General features: G+C 40.8%; 2 protein-coding genes across 6 annotated transcripts; both read left to right on the forward strand.

Moving 5' to 3' along the window:
* The first annotated feature begins 220 nt into the window (after window positions 1–220).
* On the forward strand, window positions 221–7,079 carry nfyal (nuclear transcription factor Y, alpha, like). Of its 5 annotated transcripts, none has more exons than XM_053317299.1 (10): window positions 221–294; window positions 1,039–1,147; window positions 1,363–1,446; window positions 3,545–3,691; window positions 3,819–3,950; window positions 4,041–4,143; window positions 4,264–4,433; window positions 5,273–5,446; window positions 5,769–5,879; window positions 6,048–7,079. In XM_053317299.1, exons 2-10 carry the CDS (start codon window positions 1,067–1,069, stop codon window positions 6,111–6,113), a joined length of 1,068 nt encoding a protein of 355 aa, XP_053173274.1. In that variant the 5' UTR covers window positions 221–294; window positions 1,039–1,066; the 3' UTR covers window positions 6,114–7,079. The 5 variants fall into 5 exon arrangements, with proteins under 5 accessions (XP_053173274.1, XP_053173276.1, XP_053173277.1 ...); XM_053317300.1 differs by lacking the exon at window positions 221–294 and adding an exon at window positions 423–521 and having other exon boundaries at window positions 4,264–4,415; XM_053317298.1 differs by lacking the exon at window positions 221–294 and adding an exon at window positions 425–521.
* Window positions 7,080–8,429: 1,350 nt separating this feature from the next.
* On the forward strand, window positions 8,430–22,759 carry ahcyl1 (adenosylhomocysteinase-like 1). Its single transcript, XM_053317226.1, has 17 exons — window positions 8,430–8,625; window positions 15,642–15,756; window positions 16,113–16,256; window positions 17,020–17,120; window positions 17,230–17,332; window positions 17,892–17,986; window positions 18,098–18,204; window positions 19,137–19,253; window positions 19,374–19,437; window positions 19,577–19,665; window positions 19,834–19,904; window positions 20,229–20,323; window positions 20,417–20,515; window positions 20,797–20,865; window positions 21,098–21,176; window positions 21,394–21,514; window positions 21,634–22,759. The coding sequence occupies exons 1-17, from the start codon at window positions 8,434–8,436 to the stop codon at window positions 21,638–21,640; spliced, it is 1,668 nt and encodes a 555-aa protein (XP_053173201.1). The 5' UTR covers window positions 8,430–8,433; the 3' UTR covers window positions 21,641–22,759.
* Window positions 22,760–23,377: the final 618 nt, after the last annotated feature.

Here is a 23,377-nt window from a genome sequence, read left to right on the forward strand (position 1 = left end):
TACATTTCTAGTGTTTTATTGATCATGTCATCTATATATATGGTGTTTTGTAATATAATATGCATAGACTGTAATATGTTCATAAACATAAATGTGACTAAATGTCGACATCTGCCGGGCAGCACGCGGACACTCCTGTAACATGACGCCACCGTGTGTGACGCAGATGCGCATGCGCACCTCCTCCTGGGCGCCGTTGTTTCATTTGCGCCATTTTGTCCGCTCACTTTGTTGATTGGGCTTCAGCGAGCTGTACTGGAGCCAATCAGAGGGAAACCGGACAGCGAAGACACGGTAAGGGAGACCCGATTGAAGGCATTGGTAGTTGTCAGCACGGATTGGTTTGTCATGGACCAACCAAATTACTAACCCTGCTAAATGCAAAAAAACCTCGAGTGACAGCTCGGTTTGGACCGCTGTGTCCCGGACTGTTCAGGCTTTTAATAACTTGTTCCCGGGTTTGAGTACTGCGAGGAAACATGATCTGTGGTGGTCCAGAAGCCTCAGCTAACGTTAGCTAGGTTAGTTAGCTGAACTATCTAACAAAGGAATGGTTGATAATGCCAACATTCAACCACGAGTTAACACCGTCTAGCAAAGCATCATTGACTATAAAAAACAACAGCACACATACAGACTGACTTTAGCTGTTCATCTGTTCGTTTAGCCTCCGTTTTATGCTTATATTACCACGCTAACTAACGCTAGCTAGCTTTGTTTGCGCTCACGAAAATATCCCGTCAACAAAACAATCCGAGTGCTGACCCATATCGTGACCCACTGTGTTCATATTACACATCCAAACGTCAAGAACAACACTTCACATGCTAGCATGACGAGTTCAAATTAAAATGGGCCTCCAGTGTGTCCCTATTAATATAAGGTGTAATTTGAAAACGCGCAATTCTGGTCGATAAAGGTCGAAAAGAAAAAAAACAGTCCTTTTCGGTATGAAAAAGAAAGGTTGTGGGTTAAAATTAGATTTGAAATAGATTGATTCAAATTATCTGTCTAATGTTAGCTCTCTTTTGTCTCTAGAGAGGATTGTGGCAATAAATAAGAAGCTATGGAGCAGTACACCACTGCCACCACTACAACTGGGGAGCAGATAGTCGTGCAGACTTCCAATGGACAGATCCAACAGCAGGTGAGCTGAGAGATTATTCATTTCATTTGGTTTTTGATGAAGAAAAGCATGCCCTACCATCCCAGTTGGTTTAAAAATGCACAACAATTTAACCTTTTGCTGTAAGCTCACAGGTAACATTTCCCCCAGAATTAAAGTAATCCAGTGGACTCCAGATCTATTTTCCCTTAAAGTATTTACTTTTCTGAGACTGCATTGTCCTGCCTTGCCTGCAGACACAGGGCACAGTGACGGCTGTGCAGCTGCAAACAGAGGCGCCAGTGGTGACGGCCTCAGGCCAGCAGGTGCAGACACTCCAGGTAGTGGTGTCATCGCCGCCCTGTGTCAGTGTCATGACAGTCTTACAGCCTATGAATTTGCATGCTACAACCAGGGCTGTTTATCATGAGCCATCTCTGTGCCGTTTGGTTCATCCTCTTCCCCTCCCAGCATGTCTTACAGCTGCCTGAACTGCATGTTCCTCAGCACAGTGTGTTGTGTGTCAGCCTTTGGTTTCCGCTTGTGCTCTCATGGTTGACTGCTGTTTGTCAGTCGTGTTTGTCTCTTGCTTTATAAAGCAAGTTTTGTAAGTCGGACGTTGTTCATCATGATGAGGATCAAATCCATTTGAAACATGAGTCACATGGATGTATTTTACTGTTAACAGAACCTTCTTAGGTTCAGCACTGAATGGCATGGATCCATATTCATTACCAGCTGTCACTTAGTGCTCACCATCTACTATATATTTTTGTCTCAATATCTCTTTGGAAAATGGCAGTGAGTTATTCCCTCTGGCATTTCCCCCCATGGCATAACTGCTGCCATGGGCTTTCACTTGTCCAAAGTGGTCACTCACTCATTTGAACTCATATGAATGTGTGAACATAAATTACACTAATGACACCACCTGGTCTAATCAAGTTCATGATGACATTTAAGCACATTAAGTTTAAATGAACTTCATATAACCTCTTGGCTCAGCAACAGTTAATATACAACAATAATGGTAATGCAACCATTGAAGAAAGAATTGACAATATGTAATTATAGCCTATTTTATGTCCTGGCACAAAATGGCCGTGGAAAAATTGTGTGTAGGTGGGATGGTGTCATGTTTGCATACCCCAAAAGACAAAAAAATAATGGAATATCATCAAATCCTATTTTTCATGCTGTAGTATCCAGGCTGTTTTTGATTTCATGCCATTTGTGTGCAGTCATGTTAGTTACCTTTTATATTTAGGAAGTAAACGCAAGAAATTAGATTACTCAGGAAACCAAGTTACACTGTTAGAACATGTTCACTATTCACTATAGTTACCATGTTACTCTTAAGTCAGCAGATACATACAGCAGGACAGTACCTAATTTTGGAAGTAAGGCTCTCTTGTAATGTCTTAACTATGTCTGTCCAGAGGTGTGTGTCTGTGTTGTAGAAGACTCACAGCTCAGTTATGGCGCTTTTCCACTGCACAGTTCCAGCACGACTCGGCTCAACTCGACTCAGTTTCCTCTAGGGATAGTACCTGGTACTTTTTTAGTACCTGCTCTGCTGAGGTTCCAAGCGAGCCGAGCCGATACTAAATGTGACGTCAACAGACTTCCGGTCACTGATTGGTCAAAAGAGTCATGAGCCGTCCCACACAAGAATCAAACCCGGCATTTTTTAATACCGGCAACAGCTACAGCGATTCGTTTCTCTTCTCTTGCTTTGTGTGTGACAGAAAGCCACATACCTCCATTGTTTAAGTGTTTTGTGTCGCGTATAAAACGAAGTCACTGCAGTTTCGTGGAGCCGTGCTATGACGACCCAGCCCACGTTGAGTAGGTACTTTTTTGTAATGGAAAAGGTCGTTTGTGGAACTATACCAAGTCAAGTCGAGCTGAGTAGTGCTAGAACTGTATTGTGGAAAAGTGCCATTAGAGGCGAAAACAGACATAAAGGAGTTTTCCTCATATAGCAAATGTGTTTAAATTCAACGAATAGTCAAATGGTCAGCAGTGGAAACTGACTATAATTTTACAGGCTACTTTGTGTTAGTTTCAGTTTCAGCTGGACATTGGATGGAGATATTTTTGATAGGAGAGTGCAACACTGTATATTTATGTTGTATAATCACCTGTCCCTTCATCCAGTTGCTCAGCTGTTACTCTTGTGGTCTGAAGTCTCGTGATGTGCAGGTTACAGATTCATCTCCAAGAAATGGGCATTCTCCAAGAGAAATCTAGCAGGGGAAAGCAGTTTTCCTTATTACCCCCCCCCCCCCCAAAAAAAAACCCAACATATTTCTTTATACATGACATTTTAAGAAATCACCTTATTGGAAAAATGCAGGTTCTAACCAGGTTACCTAAGTGTATGTGTCTGCATTGACAGGTAGTGCTGCTCTAACAGTTTTCTGAATCTCTCTGCAGGTCCAGGGGCAACCTCTGATGGTCCAGGTGAGCGGTGGGCAGCTCATCACATCATCAGGGCAACCCATCATGGTGCAAGCCATGTCGGGAGGTCAGGGTCAAACCATAATGCAAGTCCCAGTATCTGGAGCTCAGGGACTACAGCAGGTGAGGGATATGGCTCAGTTGCCAGATCCGTGTTCAGATTATCCTACATAATTCTGCAAGAAAGACTGTTTTCTTTGAAATAGTTTTGGGAGATGTAAAGGGTGGATGTTACTCTGTCTGTTTGTAGATCCAGCTGGTGCAGCCGGGTCAAATCCAGTTGCAGGGTGGTCAGACCCTTCAGCTCCAGGGCCAGCAGGGTCAGCCCCAGCAGATCATCATCCAGCAGCCCCAGACAGCCATCACAGCTGGACAGAACCAGGTGTTAAATTGTGACCACTAGATTGGCAAATCCATTTAAAAGCCGTTGTTATTATAACGGAGTGTCTTTTCCTCATTTATGGTCCCACAGGGGCAGCAGATCAGCGTGCAGGGTCAACAAGTGGCACAGACAGCTGACGGGCAGACCATCGTCTACCAGCCCGTCAATGCAGATGGTACCGTCTTGCAACAGGGTAAACTCAGTTTTTGTCTACATTTCGATTTTTGCTTCTGCTTTGTGGACTTTCTAAACATAGGCTCTAATAAGTTTTCAATTTGAAAATGATGATGATGATGATGATCTGTGTTTGCAGGAATGATCACAATTCCAGCTGCCAGCTTGGCAGGTGCCCAGATTGTACAAGCAGGGGGTGCCAACACCAACACCACTAACAGCGGCCAAGGCACTGTGACCGTCACCCTGCCCGTCTCTGGCAACATGGTCAATGCAGGTGGAATGGTCATGGTAAGACCCTGTGCAGAGGTATCCGACATCTTATTACCTTTTTTTTTTTTAATCTAGTCTCACACAAGGGAGTGTGGTGGAGGTCATACAGTTTTAAATTACACCAAATATAATTATTGTTTGATTTTTTTGTTATACTTTAGAAATGTATTGTCTTTTAGTTGAATCATATGGTAATGATGAGAGGATTTAATGATTTTGTTTAAATTGGTAACACATTGTATCAAAAAACAGATAAACTGAATCAAGAAACCAAGAAAAATGATTTGAACATTTTTGTTAAGTCTAGTTAAGTTCTTTATTTAACACACATGGTCCACCCACACAGGTGTGTTCAGTTATTGTGCTTGATTAGACCTCTTGTTAGGATGGTATGATCAGCATCTCCTTTACCTTTCTGTCTACAAGCCTCATGCTGTGTTGACATCATATCAGAGTTATTGTATTTACCAGTTTCTGACTTTTAAATAGCCTTCATATCAACAGCTGTGAAGAAGATCCATTTAGTTGTAGCACAGGACAATTTGCACTTTTATTATTTTCTTGCGTTCATGAAATTTGGTGACCTCATGAAATTCCCAGTTCTACAATTCAATCTGTAAAAGTCTAATTAGTGAGAATAACTTAAAGATCTGTGTAAGTTTTTAGTGTCTCTAACATGCAACTTTAAAATTGAAACCTGTATAGTGGTGTTGTACTGTATATCAGCATTGAATTATGGACTAATTATTGATGTAATGACTGATTAACCATTTTCACTATAACTGCTAGTTTGTGTCAGTATTTTCAGTTTTTATGCTTTTCCCTGGCAGTGGTTCTAAGCACTGTGTGCCTGTTTGTGTCTCCCCCTTCATCAGATGGTGCCTGGAGGTGGTGGAGTTCCCACAATGCAGCGTATTCCCCTGCCAGGGGCTGAGATGCTTGAAGAGGAGCCCCTGTATGTCAATGCCAAGCAGTACCATCGCATCCTGAAGCGAAGACAGGCCCGAGCCAAACTGGAGGCAGAGGGGAAGATCCCCAAAGAAAGGAGGGTAAGGCACATGTGTCATAAAAATGGACCACAGAGGACTACGCTTTCACTGTATATATGTACAAGTGAAAAAAACATCTAGGTGTCTTTGACTTGTATTTGATTCTGTTCACCAGCTATAAATATCATATTCTCTGGTCTACCTCAATTGGTATCTAGCCATGTAATCTCAGAAAACCAGTATCTTCATGGCTAGATACCAAAAGAGGTTAGTAAGAAAATACACTTTTTGGGGGAATGAAGTAACCTTTTAACCAGTACTGGCACAAAAATGGCACAATAAAATTGACCATGGTCTGATTCATCTACTTTCTCTCTTGCAGAAATACTTGCATGAGTCTCGCCACCGTCATGCTATGCAGCGTAAGCGAGGAGATGGTGGCCGTTTCTTTTCACCCAAGGAAAAGGAGGAAATGGCTTTGGCCCTGGCACAGGTAAGGAGATGTGTGCAGAATATCAGCCTACTTAAAAAAAAAAAGAGAGAGAGACTGACTCAAGCTTGTGGATACTGAATGTTATAGATCTGTCAACTAAGCACTTAAATTTAACAGACTTAATTTGTAAGGTGACCTGACTGTGACCTTTCACTTCCTCCCGCCCAGCAACAGCAGGAAGCAGCCCAGGCAACAGCCGATGAGACCGTGGCGCAGATGATTCGTGTCTCGTAGCACTGTCGCCAGCATCGTCACTTCTCTCTGTGAACTCTACCCTGCCTGACACTCTTCATCACAGCTTACCCATCTGCCGCACCTTCTTCTCTCACTTGTACTCCCTCCTGTCCCACCGTCATACACCAAACCACAGTGGCACCACTGGGTTTCTTCTATTTTCTCTTCATCTCTTATGCTGGTCTTCCAGGGACCGGGCCATGTGGCTACTGAGCCTGTGGACTGTTCTGGTCCTCTTGTCTGAAATGGAGAATGGTTTCATACTCAGCTTTTCTGGTCAAGCACTTAAGACCAGCTTATTATTTTCACAGTGGTGTTCGTTTTTCTTTTTTGGACAATAATGATATGAAACAGGAACCAGGGCCACTCACACAGAGGAAATTATAGCTGCAAAGTCATACTCTGTCAGACCCTGGTCCTTTTTAAAAAGCTGAGAAATTTGTCACCAGTGGATACCTGTTGCTTTAAATATTTTTTGTAAATGGTACAGCCTTTTTTTCAGAGACACTCATTAAGCATTGATGCTACACTTGTGTCATATCTTTTTTGTGAAGTCCTGTATTTTGACCTTTCATATTTTTTGAACCCATGCTCTGAGGAATGGACTCAGCATCTCAAGTCCAATCGGAGCAAAAACTGAAATGTGATACTGATGTGAAAATATTGTACAGAAATTCTTTTCTTCCCCAGTATGTATTAGATGTACTTACTAATTTGTGGATGCATTTTATACAGTTTTATGTTTAAGACTTAGTGTTTGTAGGAAACAGTGGCTCTATTCACGTAGTTACTTCATTGGCAGTCCACCTAAGTGTTTGGTTTGTTTCATTGTAGATAATAGCTTTTTTTACCCATCAGATGCAGTTTTGCAATGCTATTTTTTTTTTATTATTATAATGAAATAAGGTTGGACATTGAATTCATGAAACCTATGTCAATTAAACTGTAATAAGTGACTCAAAGTTATTTGTGGTTATGTCTTCACTTTTTCCATGAGCCATTAGCATGCTATCATAGCCTCATGGGACCTGCAATTGTTGAATGCTAATAGTTTTATTTGTGGCAAATTGGATTGAATATTTTTTCTGCATATCAGCCACAGAAACAATTATCTACTCTTACTGTGTGTAGTTTCTCCCCTCCCAATCAATTCATTGTTTGGTTTGGAAACACTCAGAATGTACAGTTTCCTCAAGCCAAAGGTAATATCTTGCAATTGCTTGTTTTGTCAGTCGACAGTCCGTATTCAGTTTATTATCACACAAGACAAAAGCTACAAATTCAGATTTAGATGGTGTAAATAGATGTTAAGCAAAAAAATATTTAAATGATTGATTATCAAAAATAGGTAATAATATATAATGTCTCTTGTCTCCGCTTCATAATGTTTCTTTGTACTTCTCTCAAAAAAGAAAAGGCTATTATTTTGGGGAGACAGACTAATAATTTAGTTTCACCTGTACTAGTGGTCTGCCATCTTGCTCAGTATAAAATTAAATAATATTACAATAATCTGCAGATAATCTTATTTTATATTGAAGAAAAAGTACTCAGATTCTTCCCCAAACTATAACAAATGAATAGCTAATGTACATACTGTCACAAGGAAAAGTCCTGCATTCAAAATCTGACTGCAGATGTACTGTTTTTTTCCCCCTTGAAATCCACCTCTCAGGTTAAACACTGTCCCGAGCAAGCTCCACCAATGAGACGCTGCAGATTATAGACATCAGTACCACAGTCAGCCAATCATAGCTCGGGAGGCGGGATTTGTACTCAGCTTCCTGAAAGACCTGACCCAGGGCAACGGCGCAACCATGGAAACCACATACCGGTACTCGCTTGCAAGTAACGCGAGTAACGAGTCAATATAATGTAATGTAATGTACATAAATTTTGGGTAACGAGTAACGAGCCCCAGCCCTTTACATTCCCTTTCCCCACCGGGACGAACTGGATAATCACCGTCTCCACATTACCCACTTGTTCAGGTGACAGCCAGGCTCAACGCAACCGCCCCCTCCCCTCGATGATGTTGCTGTCTGTGGATGACAGCAGACCCGGAGGACAGGAACAAGTCTCTGTAGCGGCTTTTGTAGAGAGTAGTGGACAGAAAACGGGCTAATCTCCCTTCAAGCAGGCTACTTACTGCTCCGCGTCGTGCTTCATTGTCGGTTCGGTCATTTTAAGCCAGGAAGCTTAGCCAAGAGAGCAAGAAAGCGACGGACAAAGCTAACTATCGATTCTGAACCGGCGCTCTCTCTCTCTCTCTCTCCCTCCCTCTCTCTCTCTGCTAACAGCTCAACACTACCTGGATGCAATGACCGACTCGGTTGTGGACAGCAAGGCGGAGGTTAAGCAAGCCACGAAATATGTCAAAGAGACCGAAAACGTTGCGGAGAAATATTCCGCGTTGACTGTCAGCAAGAACAGCAGCGACGTGAACATGAACGTCGGGGAGATGCCCTCTGCAGCCTTCACCGCCGTCCCCACTCTGAAATCCGTCAAGAAGGTAAGAAACGTGATCCCCGCCATCAGTCACTGTCACCGGGCCAGAGGCTGTGTGTCCCGTGTTCAGATACATGGATAAATCGGTACGCATTGTACTGCAGTGAAGTGCTTCACTAAGGCAAGGCAATCGGATGTAGCGTTATGTCTATCATGTATTCACAAGGCGGCATCTGCATTTTTCAGCCTCAATCTGACAGCACAGAGGACGATGTAGCATTAATGTATGCATGCATGTGATGCTGCAGTGTTACATGTAACTTTATATTACGGCCCTGCCACTGAGGGATTACACCATCCCAGGCCCTGCTCTGCTAAATGAGAAATAATCTGATCTAAAATGTATTTAAAATAATCAGAGGAGGTAGGCCACAAAGAAAAAAAACTTTGATTTATTGTCTCCTATGTTGTATTTGTCTAAACATAGCTGACACCATGTGATTACAAAGGTAAAAACATATAATTACAAAGAAAGGATTATTGTGTAAATCAGCCTTCCTGTTTATTTAAATCTTAATGTGTACATCATGCCAACATCCTGCAGGCAGGGAACAACTAAAAGCCAAGTTGAGCTCTTAAACCTCTCATTCAAGACCTCTGCAAAGTAAAGAAATACTGTAAAGGGGCTGACAGACTGTGCCTTAGCCTAGGCAGGGAGTGTGAGGTATTAAATGAAGTGTAGGCTGTTCAGGGGAAATCCAATACAGCATGAACTGCAGTCACAAAGCTTTGTATTATTTGAAGGTCCACAGGGTGGTGGAAATTTAATTTGTAAAAGTCAATCATGGCAATATGTATGGTGACAAGGGAGGGCATGCCTGTGTTTGTGATGCCACTTTTGAATTTGTTCAGCAGTGCATCAGCCGGCCCTCAGTCGTGGGAACAGCATGATAAAAATGTATTAGCAGCACAAGGTGCACCTGTGAGGAAAAGGCCTTGAATTTCTCGGCTGTTATACAACGCCACAGAAGATTTATCAGACCCAATGGCTCCCTTGAGGTGGCTGCTCATATCATTACTGATCCACCACTGTGTGTAACAGCTGGCAACACTGAGCGGACAGAGGACTGAAGGCGTCTCTCAGGTTTCTCAGATGTTATAAAGAAAACTCCAATGACTTCTTTGTCTACGTTGCTCAGGGGTTGTTGGTCTTTAATCTGATTATACTGATTTTTGTGACGCCTGTGGTGAACACTTTTTTACCAAGACTGTGTCACAGAGGTTTTAATTAAACTCTATATTCTGTCAAACATGGCAACTCCATTGTGAAGGATTTCTTTATCCCTCAAGGTGACCTTTGACATTAAAGGTAGTGAGTATAGTAGTGCATACAATATGTCAGCAGATATCCAAAAAGAAATATGTGAATAACTGTTTAATTAGCTGCATTTTAATGATAAAATATTTGGTCCTTATATAATACATTTTAACATAATCAGACTTGTGTTGTGTTATTTATAGATACTTGTGATTTTATCTCTATGCAGCTCATCTGTACATAATCAGTCTTCCCAGCCTCACTAATTCGATATCTATCAGGCTCTACATTAAATAATTACTGCAACATCTACTGTGGCACAGACAGCTGAACTTCAAGTTACTCTTGATGCTCTGTGATTGACAGACAGTACACTGATCCTGATTTTGTTGCCTCATTACATAATTTGGAATTTGTTCTGTAAGCAGCAGATTTTACCTTTAAAAAAACAGCAATTCATTATTGAGATGGAGACTGTCAGACCTCCGTTTAACACTGACACATTGCCAGCTGGGGTTCAGATTAACATGACTAATTTGTCTTGTTAAATTATGCAGTGGCAGAGGAGAACAACTAAATAACAAACAGAACATCACCGTTTGAGACTCAAAGACATCAAACAAAAATATTAAACTTAGCATCTGTGATAGAGTCAATAAAACCTGAGAATCATGAGCTGGCATTTACTGGAGGGCTCTCACATTAATGTAGGATTATATCTGTTACTTTTTAGCATTAAAGTGTGTCTGCCAGGGTTGGACAAAATTATCAGACTAGTAAAAATATCAATTTTTCCCAGCAGCGGGGCTTGTAGACTTCAGTATATTACTTCGGACCCCCTGTCTGATGAGGCAATAACGTGGACTGTGAGCCGCCTCAGGGAGCCTGATTGAAAACATATTGGATGGTAGGAATGTGCAGCACGCTTATGAAAACAAAGCTGTGTCTTACGAATATATGTGAGAGCCCAGTGTCAAACTGAGCTGACTGTTTGCATAAAAAAAAAGAATTGAGCAAAATAAATACTGCAAATGATTGAAAAAATAAATAAAAGAAAATTAATATCCCAGACAGTAGCAAACATGAAAAATTAGAGTTGGGATAGTCTGTCACATTGGCATATAATCAACTGGAGAGGTGCAAAACAATACTTTCTACTGTGTGTGTGTGTGTGTGTGTGTGTGTGTGCGTGCGTGCGTGTGTGTGCGTGCGTGCGTGTGTGTGTGCGTGTGCATGTGCGGGGGGGGGGGGGGGGGCAGGTGAGTCAAGGAGCAAACCTACTCCGTCTCCTCTCTCTTTGAATCCATACAGTAGTTACACAATACGCCCCCTCAGGACTCGCTCACTATGAATTTGTTCATGCATCATAATTTCTATCTGATCCCTGTGAGTTGTTTTACAACAATCCACAAAAGCTTTCAAACCTTATTTTCGCCTTCTCATCTTTCCTTTCTCAACATCGAGTTTCATGAAGGTCAAATGCAGTTTACATGAAGGTGTGAAAACATACAATAGATGATGTGACGACACCCCTGATTCAGAATTTATATTTAAAGCCCTGATGTTTAGGATTTTAACATTTCTGACTTTGATGCCTCCTACTGGTCAGATTGAACCTGGATTTTTTTTTAAATGATTAGGCTCAAAGTCTGACATAGACTGCATTTTTTTTTTACAAACAAGAGCTTATTATGATACAAGAAAATTTAGGAGGACTCAGTTTTCCATAGTCTACACAAGCAAGTCCCTCAGTGTGACCCATATAAACATTGGGGGGAGAGTCACCATAAACTGAGAAATATAACACATCCATACTGACTAGTTTCATCGTTTTCTGCTGTCTTCTCAGTCTTTACGACCTCTCTCGTTTCTGCCTTTATTCTCATTTAACAGTTTCAGAAACAAAATGATACTGTTGGTGAATAATTTTTGTATTCCCTCGTGGTTGTTTTATTATATGTGATTGTCTGTTACCTTGATCATCAAATTGGAGGAGGTGTATGGTCTTAAGTAGAAGGTATAGATTGTACTAAAGGTCACATAGTTCTGGACGAGGGATTAGAACACTGTATGTTTTTTTCACAACACTGTGTAATCCGTCATGCATGCGTTGATCTAAACAGGCGCCATTCTCAGACCAGAGGAAGTACAATGATTTTTAGTAAGTACATCTTCACCTCTTTGACTTATACATCAGACTTTCTGTCTTTGACTTGTTGAATGGGACTCTAGCCATTAGTCTCTTTTCACACCCTGATGTTTAGACAAAGATCTACTGTACGTGGATGAGACTGTATGTCTATTCAGTCAGAGGGCGCTGCAGATCACTCGTGTTGTGTGGGTAAGTAGGTAATGTCGCCTTATGCCAGGCCCTGATTGAGCCTTTACTCTGCAGACTGACTGTCACACCACAGCTTAAGTCTGTGACCTGGCCTGCTATCTAGGAGAGAAAGGGTATTTTTAGCTGTAGAATGGGACTGGATGGGCCGCTTATTGATGCAGATGAAGGCTAATGGAAACAGGGTTTAATTCCTCCTGTCAATCCCCTTTTATTTAGTAGTCCAAATCAGGAGTACAGCCTGAAAGTAAAAGCTGAAGCAGCTGCTCTTTTTTTAGTAAGCATGTTTTTTGTCTGTACCTTTTTCTTGTTTGTCCATATACGTACCAGACTTTTTCTGTCTTTGCAACTTGTTCCTGCATTTGCTCTTAGCACTTTAAAAAAATTAGCCATATAATACAACCTACTGACTTTAGCAGCTGGTTGTCAAGGGCAGAACCGGAGAGTGAAAGAGAGCGAGAGAGAGGCTCAGTTAGAATCAACCTCCCCTTTCTCTCCAGGCCTCTCGCTCATTCTCTCCCTCTCTCTCCAGGTTGGCCATTAGAAATCACGATAATAGGTGGGAACCTCCCCCTGGCTCTGCCTGGGAGTGTTCTGGGATAATAGCATCAGGGACACCTAGTACCATCACACAGAGGACACACAGGCAAAGGGAAGTAGGCTGGAAAACTGGAGAGACCAGGCAGTGACAGGCAGCCATGGCACACAAACATGGGCACGGGAGAGAAAGGGTAAGTCGCTACCAATGCATCACCAGGAAGGTACTGCATATCCCACACACGCAGATGTGCTGGAGTTGCTGCAGGCATGTCACAAGTTTTTTGTAGTTAAGCAGAATGATTTTTTTTGTCTTATCCAACAGTGTCGTGCACACAGAAAGGGTTTCTTTCACCTGTAACAACATCTTGTTTCACTGAAATGCAGTTAGAAGTGAAATCTCCTCCTCAAAAGGCCATGGTTACTCACACCGCTCACCTCTGAGGTGGTTACTGTAGTAGCAGAAACAGAGTGCCGTCTTAAGTAACACTGAGTAATTCATCATTAATCAGATTAACCTCTTGTTATCCTTGATGCTGTAACCAAAAGAGAAGGATTATTTGATTTGATGTGTATGAATTCAAAGGACTGTACAAAAAAACCCCTCTGCTGGATCCTCAAGAGTCCAAACTGATGCAAAGCTAACATAAAAGTACTATTTTGCAAGTACGTGAGATAGAGCACGCTGTCAATTGTGAAAACAGAGACATGCAGAGATCTGCTCAGCTCACACCGTCTCACAAGCTTCTTGAGTTTCTCCATACTGACACAGTAGATTGTTGAAGCCCAGGTGTCACTGCCCTTGGAAAGAGACTGTGTGTAAGAACTTAACTGTTTTCAGCCACAGTTACTGAAATTTAGAATTAATTTATCATGAGATTTTTAGAAGAAGTTTTAGTCTTATACAAAGCAGTATCGCTGTCTTAAAGTAAGGTGCTATAGCTGTTAAGGTGCTAGTTATATGAACCTCATTTAATCACCCTCGGTTTGACTAAATGTTGCTCATGTTTTTGTGGCAACTACCAAGTAACTGAGTCAACTGAGTTATGTCAGTTTCACCCAACTGTGAACCTAAACTCAGAAAACTGTCCTCTCAGCAACCTGTTGGACAGTGGAAAATATTTATAATTGCTTTAATGTTATGTCAATAAACAAACTCTTCAGAGTCGTCATCAAACTATACCTTTAAGATATAGCTGTAGGTGCATATGTGCAGTGAACATCACACTCAAATGTTACCCAACTCACTGTTGTTAGTCTGGCTTTTATGTCTTCCCGGATTTATCATCTGTGTGTTGTGTCAACTCTGCTGGCCTGCACGTTAGTTTTTAGTCCAAACACTTACTATGGACATCTAAAATAAGAGGACAAGGAAATCCCACATTGCCACAATGAATGAAGATGAATGAAGGTTGCAGATCAACCAGCTGACTACCCCCGCTTCCCCTAAGTGTGTAGTAAAATTTATACCATGAAACTTACAAAAAATACTAAAGGCCCTCTCCAGAGGTTTGTTTTCTCCATTCTGACATGACAGGCTTCTTGAAGGAGGACCCTCTTCCTCAGGGCTCATTCTAAGGTAACGAAAACACAACAGTTCTTAATTTCAGGTGATTAAACACTAATTAAAACAAACAGCAATATTATATTCCATTTCTGTCCAGTCCGTTCTGTGTAGATGGCACTAAACTCTACAAACTGCTCAAGAAGAAAGCACAAACTCAAATTACCAAGAAGTATAAAGTCTAATCAACACAGGCCTTTGACAATACTTTACCCATAAAAGCACAAGTCAATTTAAAAACATGAATACCATGAAAACTTCATGATAAAGAAGGAATGAATGCACAAAGGATGAAGTAACTGATATTGACAATGACATTGACATTGACATTAAGCATGTTGAAGTCTGTCACTCTTGACTGCATGATTTAGTCCTTTGACGTTTTACAATGTTGTAAGAAACATCACTGTGTGAGTTGGATATGAGCCAACATATTTGCCACTAAACCACCAAGAAACATTTCTTGTAAAGCACAGAAAGAGTCTATAAAATAAAATAAAACATTTCTGCATTCAGAGTGGGATTGTTCTTGAATATTTAATTATTGTCAGGATCAACATAGTTAGATTGTTCTGCTGGACTTTAACTAGTGACTGTCCCACTTGTTGAAGGACCTCAGGGTTTGATCTCTCTGATGTTGAGGCTACTGTTGACTGTTGTGTACCACCAGTGCAGCCAGCTGATTTGGTGGATTTGTCAGATCCTAATTCTCATGGTGGTCTATAAATCTGAAATGGAGCCGAATTCATATCAGGCACTGGCTTTTTTCAGTAGCTGTGTGATATGATTTTTATTCTATTAAAGGATAGTATACAAAAAATAACCGAGCTAGCTGTGTGCTGATTCAGTTCATGTGCTTCCAGGTCTTTGATCTTGGGCCCTTTGAAGGGTTGGGTTGACATGATGAACCACACCTCCAACTGAAGCCCGTGTATTGGAACAATGCATAAATCACAGAGCAGGAGGGAGCATCTAAAAATAGATGTCAGCTCCCTCTTCCTGATCCACCTGTGATTTACTGTAACAGGCTCAAGTGATTCACCTTTAAAAGGACATTTTAATTGGTTGAAATAGCAAAATGTAGTTTGGACACAGCACATTACTGTAAGAGTGTGAGCACATTACCAAAAGAGTATAAATGAGTGTTATCGCTGCTAATGTGTCAGATGGTGCTTTTTGTTCCTCACTCCTTGCTCCCCTGATGTCATTGTTGACACTCCATCAGTGCATAGAGACAGAAACACAGCACAGAGTGACTAATGTTCAGATTTTGTTTGCTTTCTGTGTTCACATCGTGCTCTTTTGTGTTTCGGTTCTCTCCAGATCCAGTTTGCGAACACAGAGGACAAACAGGAATTCAGCAAATACCCGACCAAGGCAGGCCGCCGCTCCCTCTCTCGGTCCATCTCGCAGTCGTCCACAGACAGCTACAGCTCAGGTACCGCTCACCTGAAAGTTTCACCTCACTTCTAGGAGACGTTAGAGCACATGCTGTCCTCCTACAGACTGACAGTGATTATAAATGACTTCTGTTGAGATTTAAGATCACTCTAAGCTCACAAATGGTTGATAATCCGTACAACCATCAGCTTTTGGATTTAAGTATATGGACTCAGCTCCAATAAGCAGGCATATTTGCAAAAAAATACATACACTGCATACAGTTTCATACAGACAGGAAACATGCATGAACAAGCTCCACCCCTCAAACAATGGATATGAATATACATTTCATAATTATTGTTTTTGTATTCTTCTCCGCAATAGTGACCTTTTTTGTTCTCTATTTCCCAGCTGCATCCTACACCGACAGCTCAGATGATGAAACCTCCCCCCGGGACAAAGCCCAGGTCAACACCCACGGCAGCAGTGACTTCTGTGTGAAGAACATCAAACAGGCTGAATTTGGCCGCCGCGAAATTGAAATAGCAGAACAAGGTATATCTGACCTTACTGGCACATTGTGGGCATTTTAGAGTTTGAAGATGTCTTTTCCATTTCTAAATATGGAACAATATAAAGAATAATCAGGGAAGCTTTTTTGATGATTCAGGAATTGCAAAATGTGTTTATGGGAATCACTGTTTCCTACTCAGAGAGGCAATTGTGTACAGCTGTATCAAAATAAAACTTTGGTTTCACAGGTTTTATGTGAATCTGTTGTGATACAGTCGCATACAGTACGAGACTTGATATCATTATCACATGTACAAAGAGAGCATTGAGCTACCTGTCATGACATTGTTCCCTGATACATATCACATGGCATCTCTTTTGCTGCTTGAACAGTATTTGAGTCAGTGATTGATAAAGGTCCTTGTCCTGATTTCAAAACAAACCAAGAGCAGGGCTCATTCTCTCAGTTCTGTTCATCATTGTTACTTTGCTTTATGAGAGACCTCCTCTTGTATAGTCACAAATCACTTCCTCTCTCTTCTGTCTCTCAGGCTGTTTACATTGCCTGCAAGTGTGAGTGTTTGATAAGTGTTCTCTAGGCTCAAGCCTGGGCAGCGACAGCTGTTGCCGACATTTTTGCTTAATCAGTCTCCATTTTAGACCCTTTTACTTCACACCTGCCATGTAGAAATGGGTTGTTTTGTATTCACAATGGTACATGATTCTTTCTGTCTACCAAAACAAAACATGACCTTTATGTCCTTTCAACTTACAATAACTTGTGCACAATGCGTTTTCTCCACAGACATGTCTGCCCTGATCTCCTTGAGGAAGAGAGCCCAGGGAGAGAAGCCACTGGCTGGGGCAAAGATAGTAGGCTGCACTCACATCACTGCTCAGACAGCAGTACGTCCTCTTACTCACTTCACAGCACATCACTGTAACTGTTATCACCCTCTCTTCTTTAGCATGGCTACCTCTTCATGTATCTGTATATTCCACTGTTCTCTCTTAGGTCCTGATTGAGACTCTGGTAGCCCTGGGGGCCCAGTGTCGCTGGACTGCCTGTAACATCTACTCCACTCAGAATGAGGTGGCTGCTGCTCTTGCTGAGACAGGTAAGATCCCCTCCTGTCGAATGTTGCTGCTAACATGTAAAACCTTTTCTTGCATCTAGGTGCTTTGTAACTGAATCTCATCAGAGTTGCTCTGTCTCCATTGGATACAAAAACAATTAGCTGATATGTACTAAAGTCAGTTTACGAAACAGGGCCAAGAAGAACACATCATCTGTCAAATGTAAGAAAATGGTGAAAAATCAATCTCTGTTCCCCAAAACAACATCCTCAAATAGTATAGATATTTAATTCATTATCACAGAAAAACAAATAAACCAGAAAATATTCACATTTGAGAAGCTGGAATAAGATAATTTGGACATTTTCTTCTTAAAAAATGATTCAAAACAAATATATGATTAAAAAATAGAGATACATGGCAATTAATTGTCATTGACTTATCGTAGCTGCGCTACTAGTAACTCAGCAGCGACTGATAGTGCATGTACCTTCACTGTGTAATGCGTGCTAATGGACCTGTTGCTCATGCAGCCAACCAGTCCTCTCCTCCTCTGCTTGCTGTCTTTGCCATTAACAGCGTGTGTTTTGTTTGCTGCAGGGGTGCCTGTGTTTGCATGGAAGGGTGAGTCAGAGGACGACTTCTGGTGGTGCATCGATCGCTGTGTCAACACTGAGGGCTGGCAGGCCAATATGGTATCAGCCTAACAATCCCATGATAAACTTAACACCTGTCCTCTGTGTGTTCTCTGCTCGACTGTTCTATCCTTGTCTTTGTTTTAGAGGTTACCTCTGATTTGTTCTTAGATTTTGGATGATGGTGGAGACTTGACCCACTGGGTTTACAAGAAGTACCCCAGTGTCTTCAAGAAGGTCCGGGGCATCGTAGAGGAGAGTGTTACTGGAGTACATAGGTGAGATGGGGATTAGATTTGATGGGTTTGGGGATTTTATACTAAGAACATTTTTAGTACAATCTGTGTCAGTAGTTTGGCCACCACTCTCTTTTTACTGCTTCACTGTCAGACATTGGACACAGGGAGTGATGATGATAAGTAAACAAAAGCATTTCTCTCATAGACACCAAAATGCATTGATTGTATTATTGTATTATTATATATTTATAATTAATACAGTGGCAGATCCCTTAATGGACTATAAATAATACGGATTGTGATAATATTTCTTTATTCATTGATATTGATCAAATATTTGGAGTTATGTCACAGTGAATTTATGCTGTAGGATAGCCTTTTGTGATTTTTAACATTGTTCCTCTTGCCTTATTTAAAAATTATTTAGCATCTTTCATCTTTCACTGATGCACCTTCTCTTTGAGAAAATATGATTTGGCCTCTTTATTGATCTTTGGAGTGCTGATTTACCAGACTGTATTTATAGAAAGCAAACTTTGTTATTCAACCTAAAAAATCCATTATTGTAGCAGTGATTAAGCTGTTTTTAAAGACCTTTCCTATGAGGTGTTTACATGTTTTTGTCCTCTAGATGGAGCTGAGCTGGAATCAATCCAAGCTTTCTGATGTATACTGTGTCAGCACAAACAGTATCAAAGACAGTTATATAAGTCATATTAGTATTAATACCCAATGACACCATAGATTTAAAAGATCACTGGCCTGATTTTAACCAAAGCCTGTTTGAAAAACATGAGAGAGCTCATCTGCCGGTCACAGCAGCTGTACATGCGCATCTTTCAATGTGATCAATTAGCCAGATGGTCCGGAAAGTCTAAGGTCACACAGGATTGCAGCTCAATGTCGTGTGTGGATATGTGCATGTGTGTGCAAATCTCTGCCTGAACATGCTTCCCACTGTGTCCTCTCAGATTGTACCAACTGTCTAAAGCTGGCAAGCTGTGTGTCCCTGCCATGAATGTGAACGACTCTGTCACCAAGCAGAAATTTGACAACCTTTACTGCTGCCGTGAATCTATCCTGGATGGGTGAGGAGAATACATCATCCAGTACCTCAAAACACAAATCTATCCATTGTTGCTTGCTATTGTTTCTCTTTTGTAAAGACTCTGTATTTGAACGAGTGTTGTTTTGCTTGTCTGTACCAGCTTGAAGAGGACCACAGATATAATGTTTGGAGGCAAACAAGTCATTGTGTGTGGTTACGGAGAGGTGATTCATTCTCTGATTTTGAAAACATTCTCACTTTAGATCGCATGACTCAGTTTTCAACAGATATAACAGACCTGTTTTCATGTGTTAAGTATGTATGCAAGACTAATGTTGTTTTTCACTGCCTCCTGGTCTGTAGGTGGGGAAAGGCTGCTGCACTGCTCTTAAGGCCCTCGGAGCCATTGTGTGCATCACAGAGATCGACCCTATCTGTGCCCTGCAGGCATGGTAAGTGACTAACTGTTCCCATTCAATACTGTTACATCAGTAATTGTGTTTACAGTGCATCAGAATAGCTGTGATGCTAGGAGGACAATACATTATTATATTTAATTTGCTATCACTCTGTTTTTACTGCTTAATTAAATAAAAATATCTCTTTGTGTATTCATGCAGCATGGACGGGTTCCGAGTGGTCAAGCTGAGTGAGGTCATCCGGCAGATGGACGTGGTGATAACTTGCACTGGTAATGTACCCCATGCAGTCATATGCATTACTTCTGCTTTGATAATCACAGTATTTCTAGCGTATACGTGCATGCTTGGTTTAAATATCAATGCTAGACTTTTCATCCAAATATTAGAATATGCTTTTTTGGTCCATATGCAGGTAACAGTAATCATGATTACAAATTTGCATAAGCCTAAGTCTAACAGTATAACAGAAACCCTAACCCTGAGTCTAACACTATGACAGAAACCCTAACCCTAACCCACCCTCTACAATAATTAATGACATCAGTGACTCTGTTTATATCATATCACTGTTGTTGTGTTGTTGTTAAATGTAGGCAACAAGAATGTTGTTACTAGAGAACAGCTCGACCGAATGAAGAATGGCTGCATCGTCTGCAATATGGGACATTCCAACACTGAGATTGATGTGGTAATGTGTTTGATTTATTTATTTTTGTATGTACATTATTCATATCTTGTTTGTCATTCAGTTGTAGGACTGACCTGTCTTTTATGTCCTTAGGCAAGTCTGCGCAGCCCTGAGCTCACTTGGGAGAGGGTGCGCTCTCAGGTTGACCACATCATCTGGCCAGATGGAAAGAGAGTTGTCCTACTGGCAGAGGTAATGTCGCTCTGCAAGTCTATATCCAATACCACACTTAATCCTAGAAAAATCACTCAATCTATAAAATCAGACTCAATCTTTCATTTATTTAAGTATTCGTAACATTTCACAATTGTGAAATATTGTGGTGTTTAAAATTATGATGATATCTCTGTGTTATCTTATAATTGAATCCTGTTAGTCAGGAATTCAATAATAAGAAGTCTTATAAGTGTCTAGTCTGTCACAGCTGTTTGATCCCACAGCTAACAGCTACTGTGGCTCCTGTTATTTCTCAGGGTCGCCTCCTAAACCTGAGCTGCTCTACAGTGCCTACGTTTGTGTTGTCCATCACTGCTACAACTCAGGTTAGTAGTTTCATCCTCTCTGTGTAGCCAAGAAGGGAAAAAATACTTTCTGTTGCTGAAGTAACAGGAGTGGGATTTAATACTCCTCCACTCATACTTCAGAACAGATGCTTGTGGTATCAAGGCAGCAGAAGGACAGTTTTCCTTTTCAGTATACCAAATTGCTGTTCTGCAATCAAATGACGTTTCCTTGTGAGTCTTTCAGCCATTGTTTGGTCTGTCTTGTCTGTAGGCTCTGGCCCTTATTGAGTTATTCAATGCTCCAGAGGGGCGTTACAAACAGGACGTGTATCTTCTGCCCAAGAAAATGGGTAAGAGCTGACTCTGTTTACAAAAAAACTGTTTTTCAGATCACAGATTTATTAAAAATGATCATAGAAAGAAGAAGAGATGCTGTAGCCAAAGCTTACCTCACTTGTGTTACTCAGCGTTGCCACCTTGTGACTTGGCCTAAAAATTGCGTCATCCTGCAAAACAAAAATGTTGCACACTACAAAATTTGGACTGCAATCTGTCTCTTTCCTCCAGACGAGTATGTGGCCAGTTTGCACCTTCCAAACTTTGACGCCCACCTGACAGAGCTGTCTGACGAGCAGGCCAAGTACATGGGCCTCAACAAGAATGGCCCCTTCAAACCTAATTACTACAGGTTGGTCTCACCCAGCTGTATATCTTTTATTATCCATCATATCATCCTTTATGTGCAGTAATATGCAGTTTAAATTTACATGTGAATAGTATGTGAAATAAATGTTCTTTTGTTCACAGGTATTAATGAGAGCTCCTGTGGTGTGATCTTCGACACAGAGTTGCCCTGGGATAAACAGATATCTATTTTATTTTCTAAATTGCTACAAAAACGGAGGAATTATTTTACTTATGCTGAATGTAACTTATTAAAAGCACTTCAGACATAGTGTTACATATGAAAAATAAGAGTAAGATGTGTAGGAAACATATGACATATAACCAACTAGCTTTTTACCTATGTCGTGTCACGTGTTTAAACAAAAGCCTGCTTGCATGCTTTCATGTGTATGTACTTTATTATTTAGTTGCTACTGCTTATGTTACTAGATCACAGACTTGTTGATTTGTGTGTTTACCCTATTGACGCACAGTGCCAAATGAAGGCTACAAGAATGGAAAAGAGAATACAATTAATGTTTTTTTCAATGGCATTTTTATTTTATGAATACATTCCATGCAATTTGGGCTGAGCCAAACCAATCTCTGTGTAACAATGTATATTATTTTAGATTTGTTTTATATGCGTTAAATAATCTATTAGAATGGTATCTGCATACATGCCCTAAAAGGTAACATCCAGTCATCCTTTTTATTACACACATAATATAGCACACTTATAAACAATATGAACCAGTGTTGTTTATTTTAAGAAGTGAGTTTGGCCTGTGAAAGGCAGAATCCATTTTAAAAACTTGACTCAGAGGAGAAATCTCAGACGGATGTGTGGTGTTGGCATTCAACACTCACCCTAAATGATCAGCACTTCTTCTGAACAAATGGAAAGTTTAATGTGCAAACAACAGATTGAGATATATTATGTCTCAGTTTATGTTAAAGATAACAGGCGGTTTGTATTCCTAAAAAGGAAATATGGTTGCGAGGGAGCCTGTAAAACATTTTCAAACTACAATAACTTTTCTCATTAAATACCAAGTTTCCATTTGCTCTCTCCAACTGGGGTCTGTCTCACTGGTTGGTTTTAAAGTGTTTGGACTGGATAATATCTTTAAGGCCATGGTATGAATGTGCCTTTTAAATCATTCACAACAAGTAAATATCAACACTGACCTTAATTACATAAACATTCCTTTTTTGTAAAACCACATCGATTAGTGGTATATTTAATGTCTTCCTTCCACTGCTTCTGGTATTAATTGTAATGTATGAGCTATATGTCCAGAAAATGTTAGATTTTATGTTTGCCATATGATTGTCACTGTCTTAATTTGATCCAGTGGGATCACCTAAAATAATATTCATGTTATCAAAAATGCATAAGTGTATACTATGTAAAAGAATGCATTAAATCAGCAATAAAGTAAATTCTTTTAACAGAGAAAACTTTAAACAAACTGTGTTTATACCACAAAGAATGAAAACAGAGAACGGTAAAGGTCAGTGGCTGGTTAGCTACATGTTTTCCATTATTTGGGGGATAAAGCTCACATTGATGCCTGGTAACACTTCCACATACCCCCCTGAATGTGCCTTCCTGCTACATTGCATTGCTTCTCAGTCAGCCCTGCTGGCTGAGCGTCAAACTGCTGTCTCCCTCTGGAATATTCACCAGCTCTCTCGCGCTCCAGGCCAGCTGCATTAGTTGCTAATATTAACAGTCGAGTCACTGAGCTTGGACAGGAGGCCAGGCTGGGATCATTCTGGAAATCTGGTTGTAACTATATAAGCAATGGACCCGAGTCAGTCCTGGCATGAGATTCAGAAGAACACACAGGAAACTACTGAAGGGGACTCTGCTAAGATC

This window comes from Scomber japonicus, chromosome 4, assembly GCF_027409825.1.
Source record: "Scomber japonicus isolate fScoJap1 chromosome 4, fScoJap1.pri, whole genome shotgun sequence".
NCBI lineage: Eukaryota > Metazoa > Chordata > Actinopteri > Scombriformes > Scombridae > Scomber > Scomber japonicus.

What these genes read in the sequence shown, in the direction of transcription:
- nfyal (XM_053317299.1), top strand. Translation starts at nt 1,067, where the DNA reads ATGGAGCAGTACACCACTGCCACCACTACAACTGGGGAGCAGATAGTC. An exon ending in ATGGACAGATCCAACAGCAG is followed by an intron (nt 1,148 to 1,362) that starts GTGAGCTGAGAG and finishes CCTTGCCTGCAG; the next exon opens with ACACAGGGCACAGTGACGGC. An exon ending in TGGTAAGACCCTGTGCAGAG is followed by an intron (nt 4,434 to 5,272) that starts GTATCCGACATC and finishes CCCCTTCATCAG; the next exon opens with ATGGTGCCTGGAGGTGGTGG.
- ahcyl1 (XM_053317226.1), top strand. Translation starts at nt 8,434, where the DNA reads ATGACCGACTCGGTTGTGGACAGCAAGGCGGAGGTTAAGCAAGCCACG. An exon ending in CCAACACTGAGATTGATGTG is followed by an intron (nt 20,324 to 20,416) that starts GTAATGTGTTTG and finishes TTATGTCCTTAG; the next exon opens with GCAAGTCTGCGCAGCCCTGA. An exon ending in GAGTTGTCCTACTGGCAGAG is followed by an intron (nt 20,516 to 20,796) that starts GTAATGTCGCTC and finishes GTTATTTCTCAG; the next exon opens with GGTCGCCTCCTAAACCTGAG.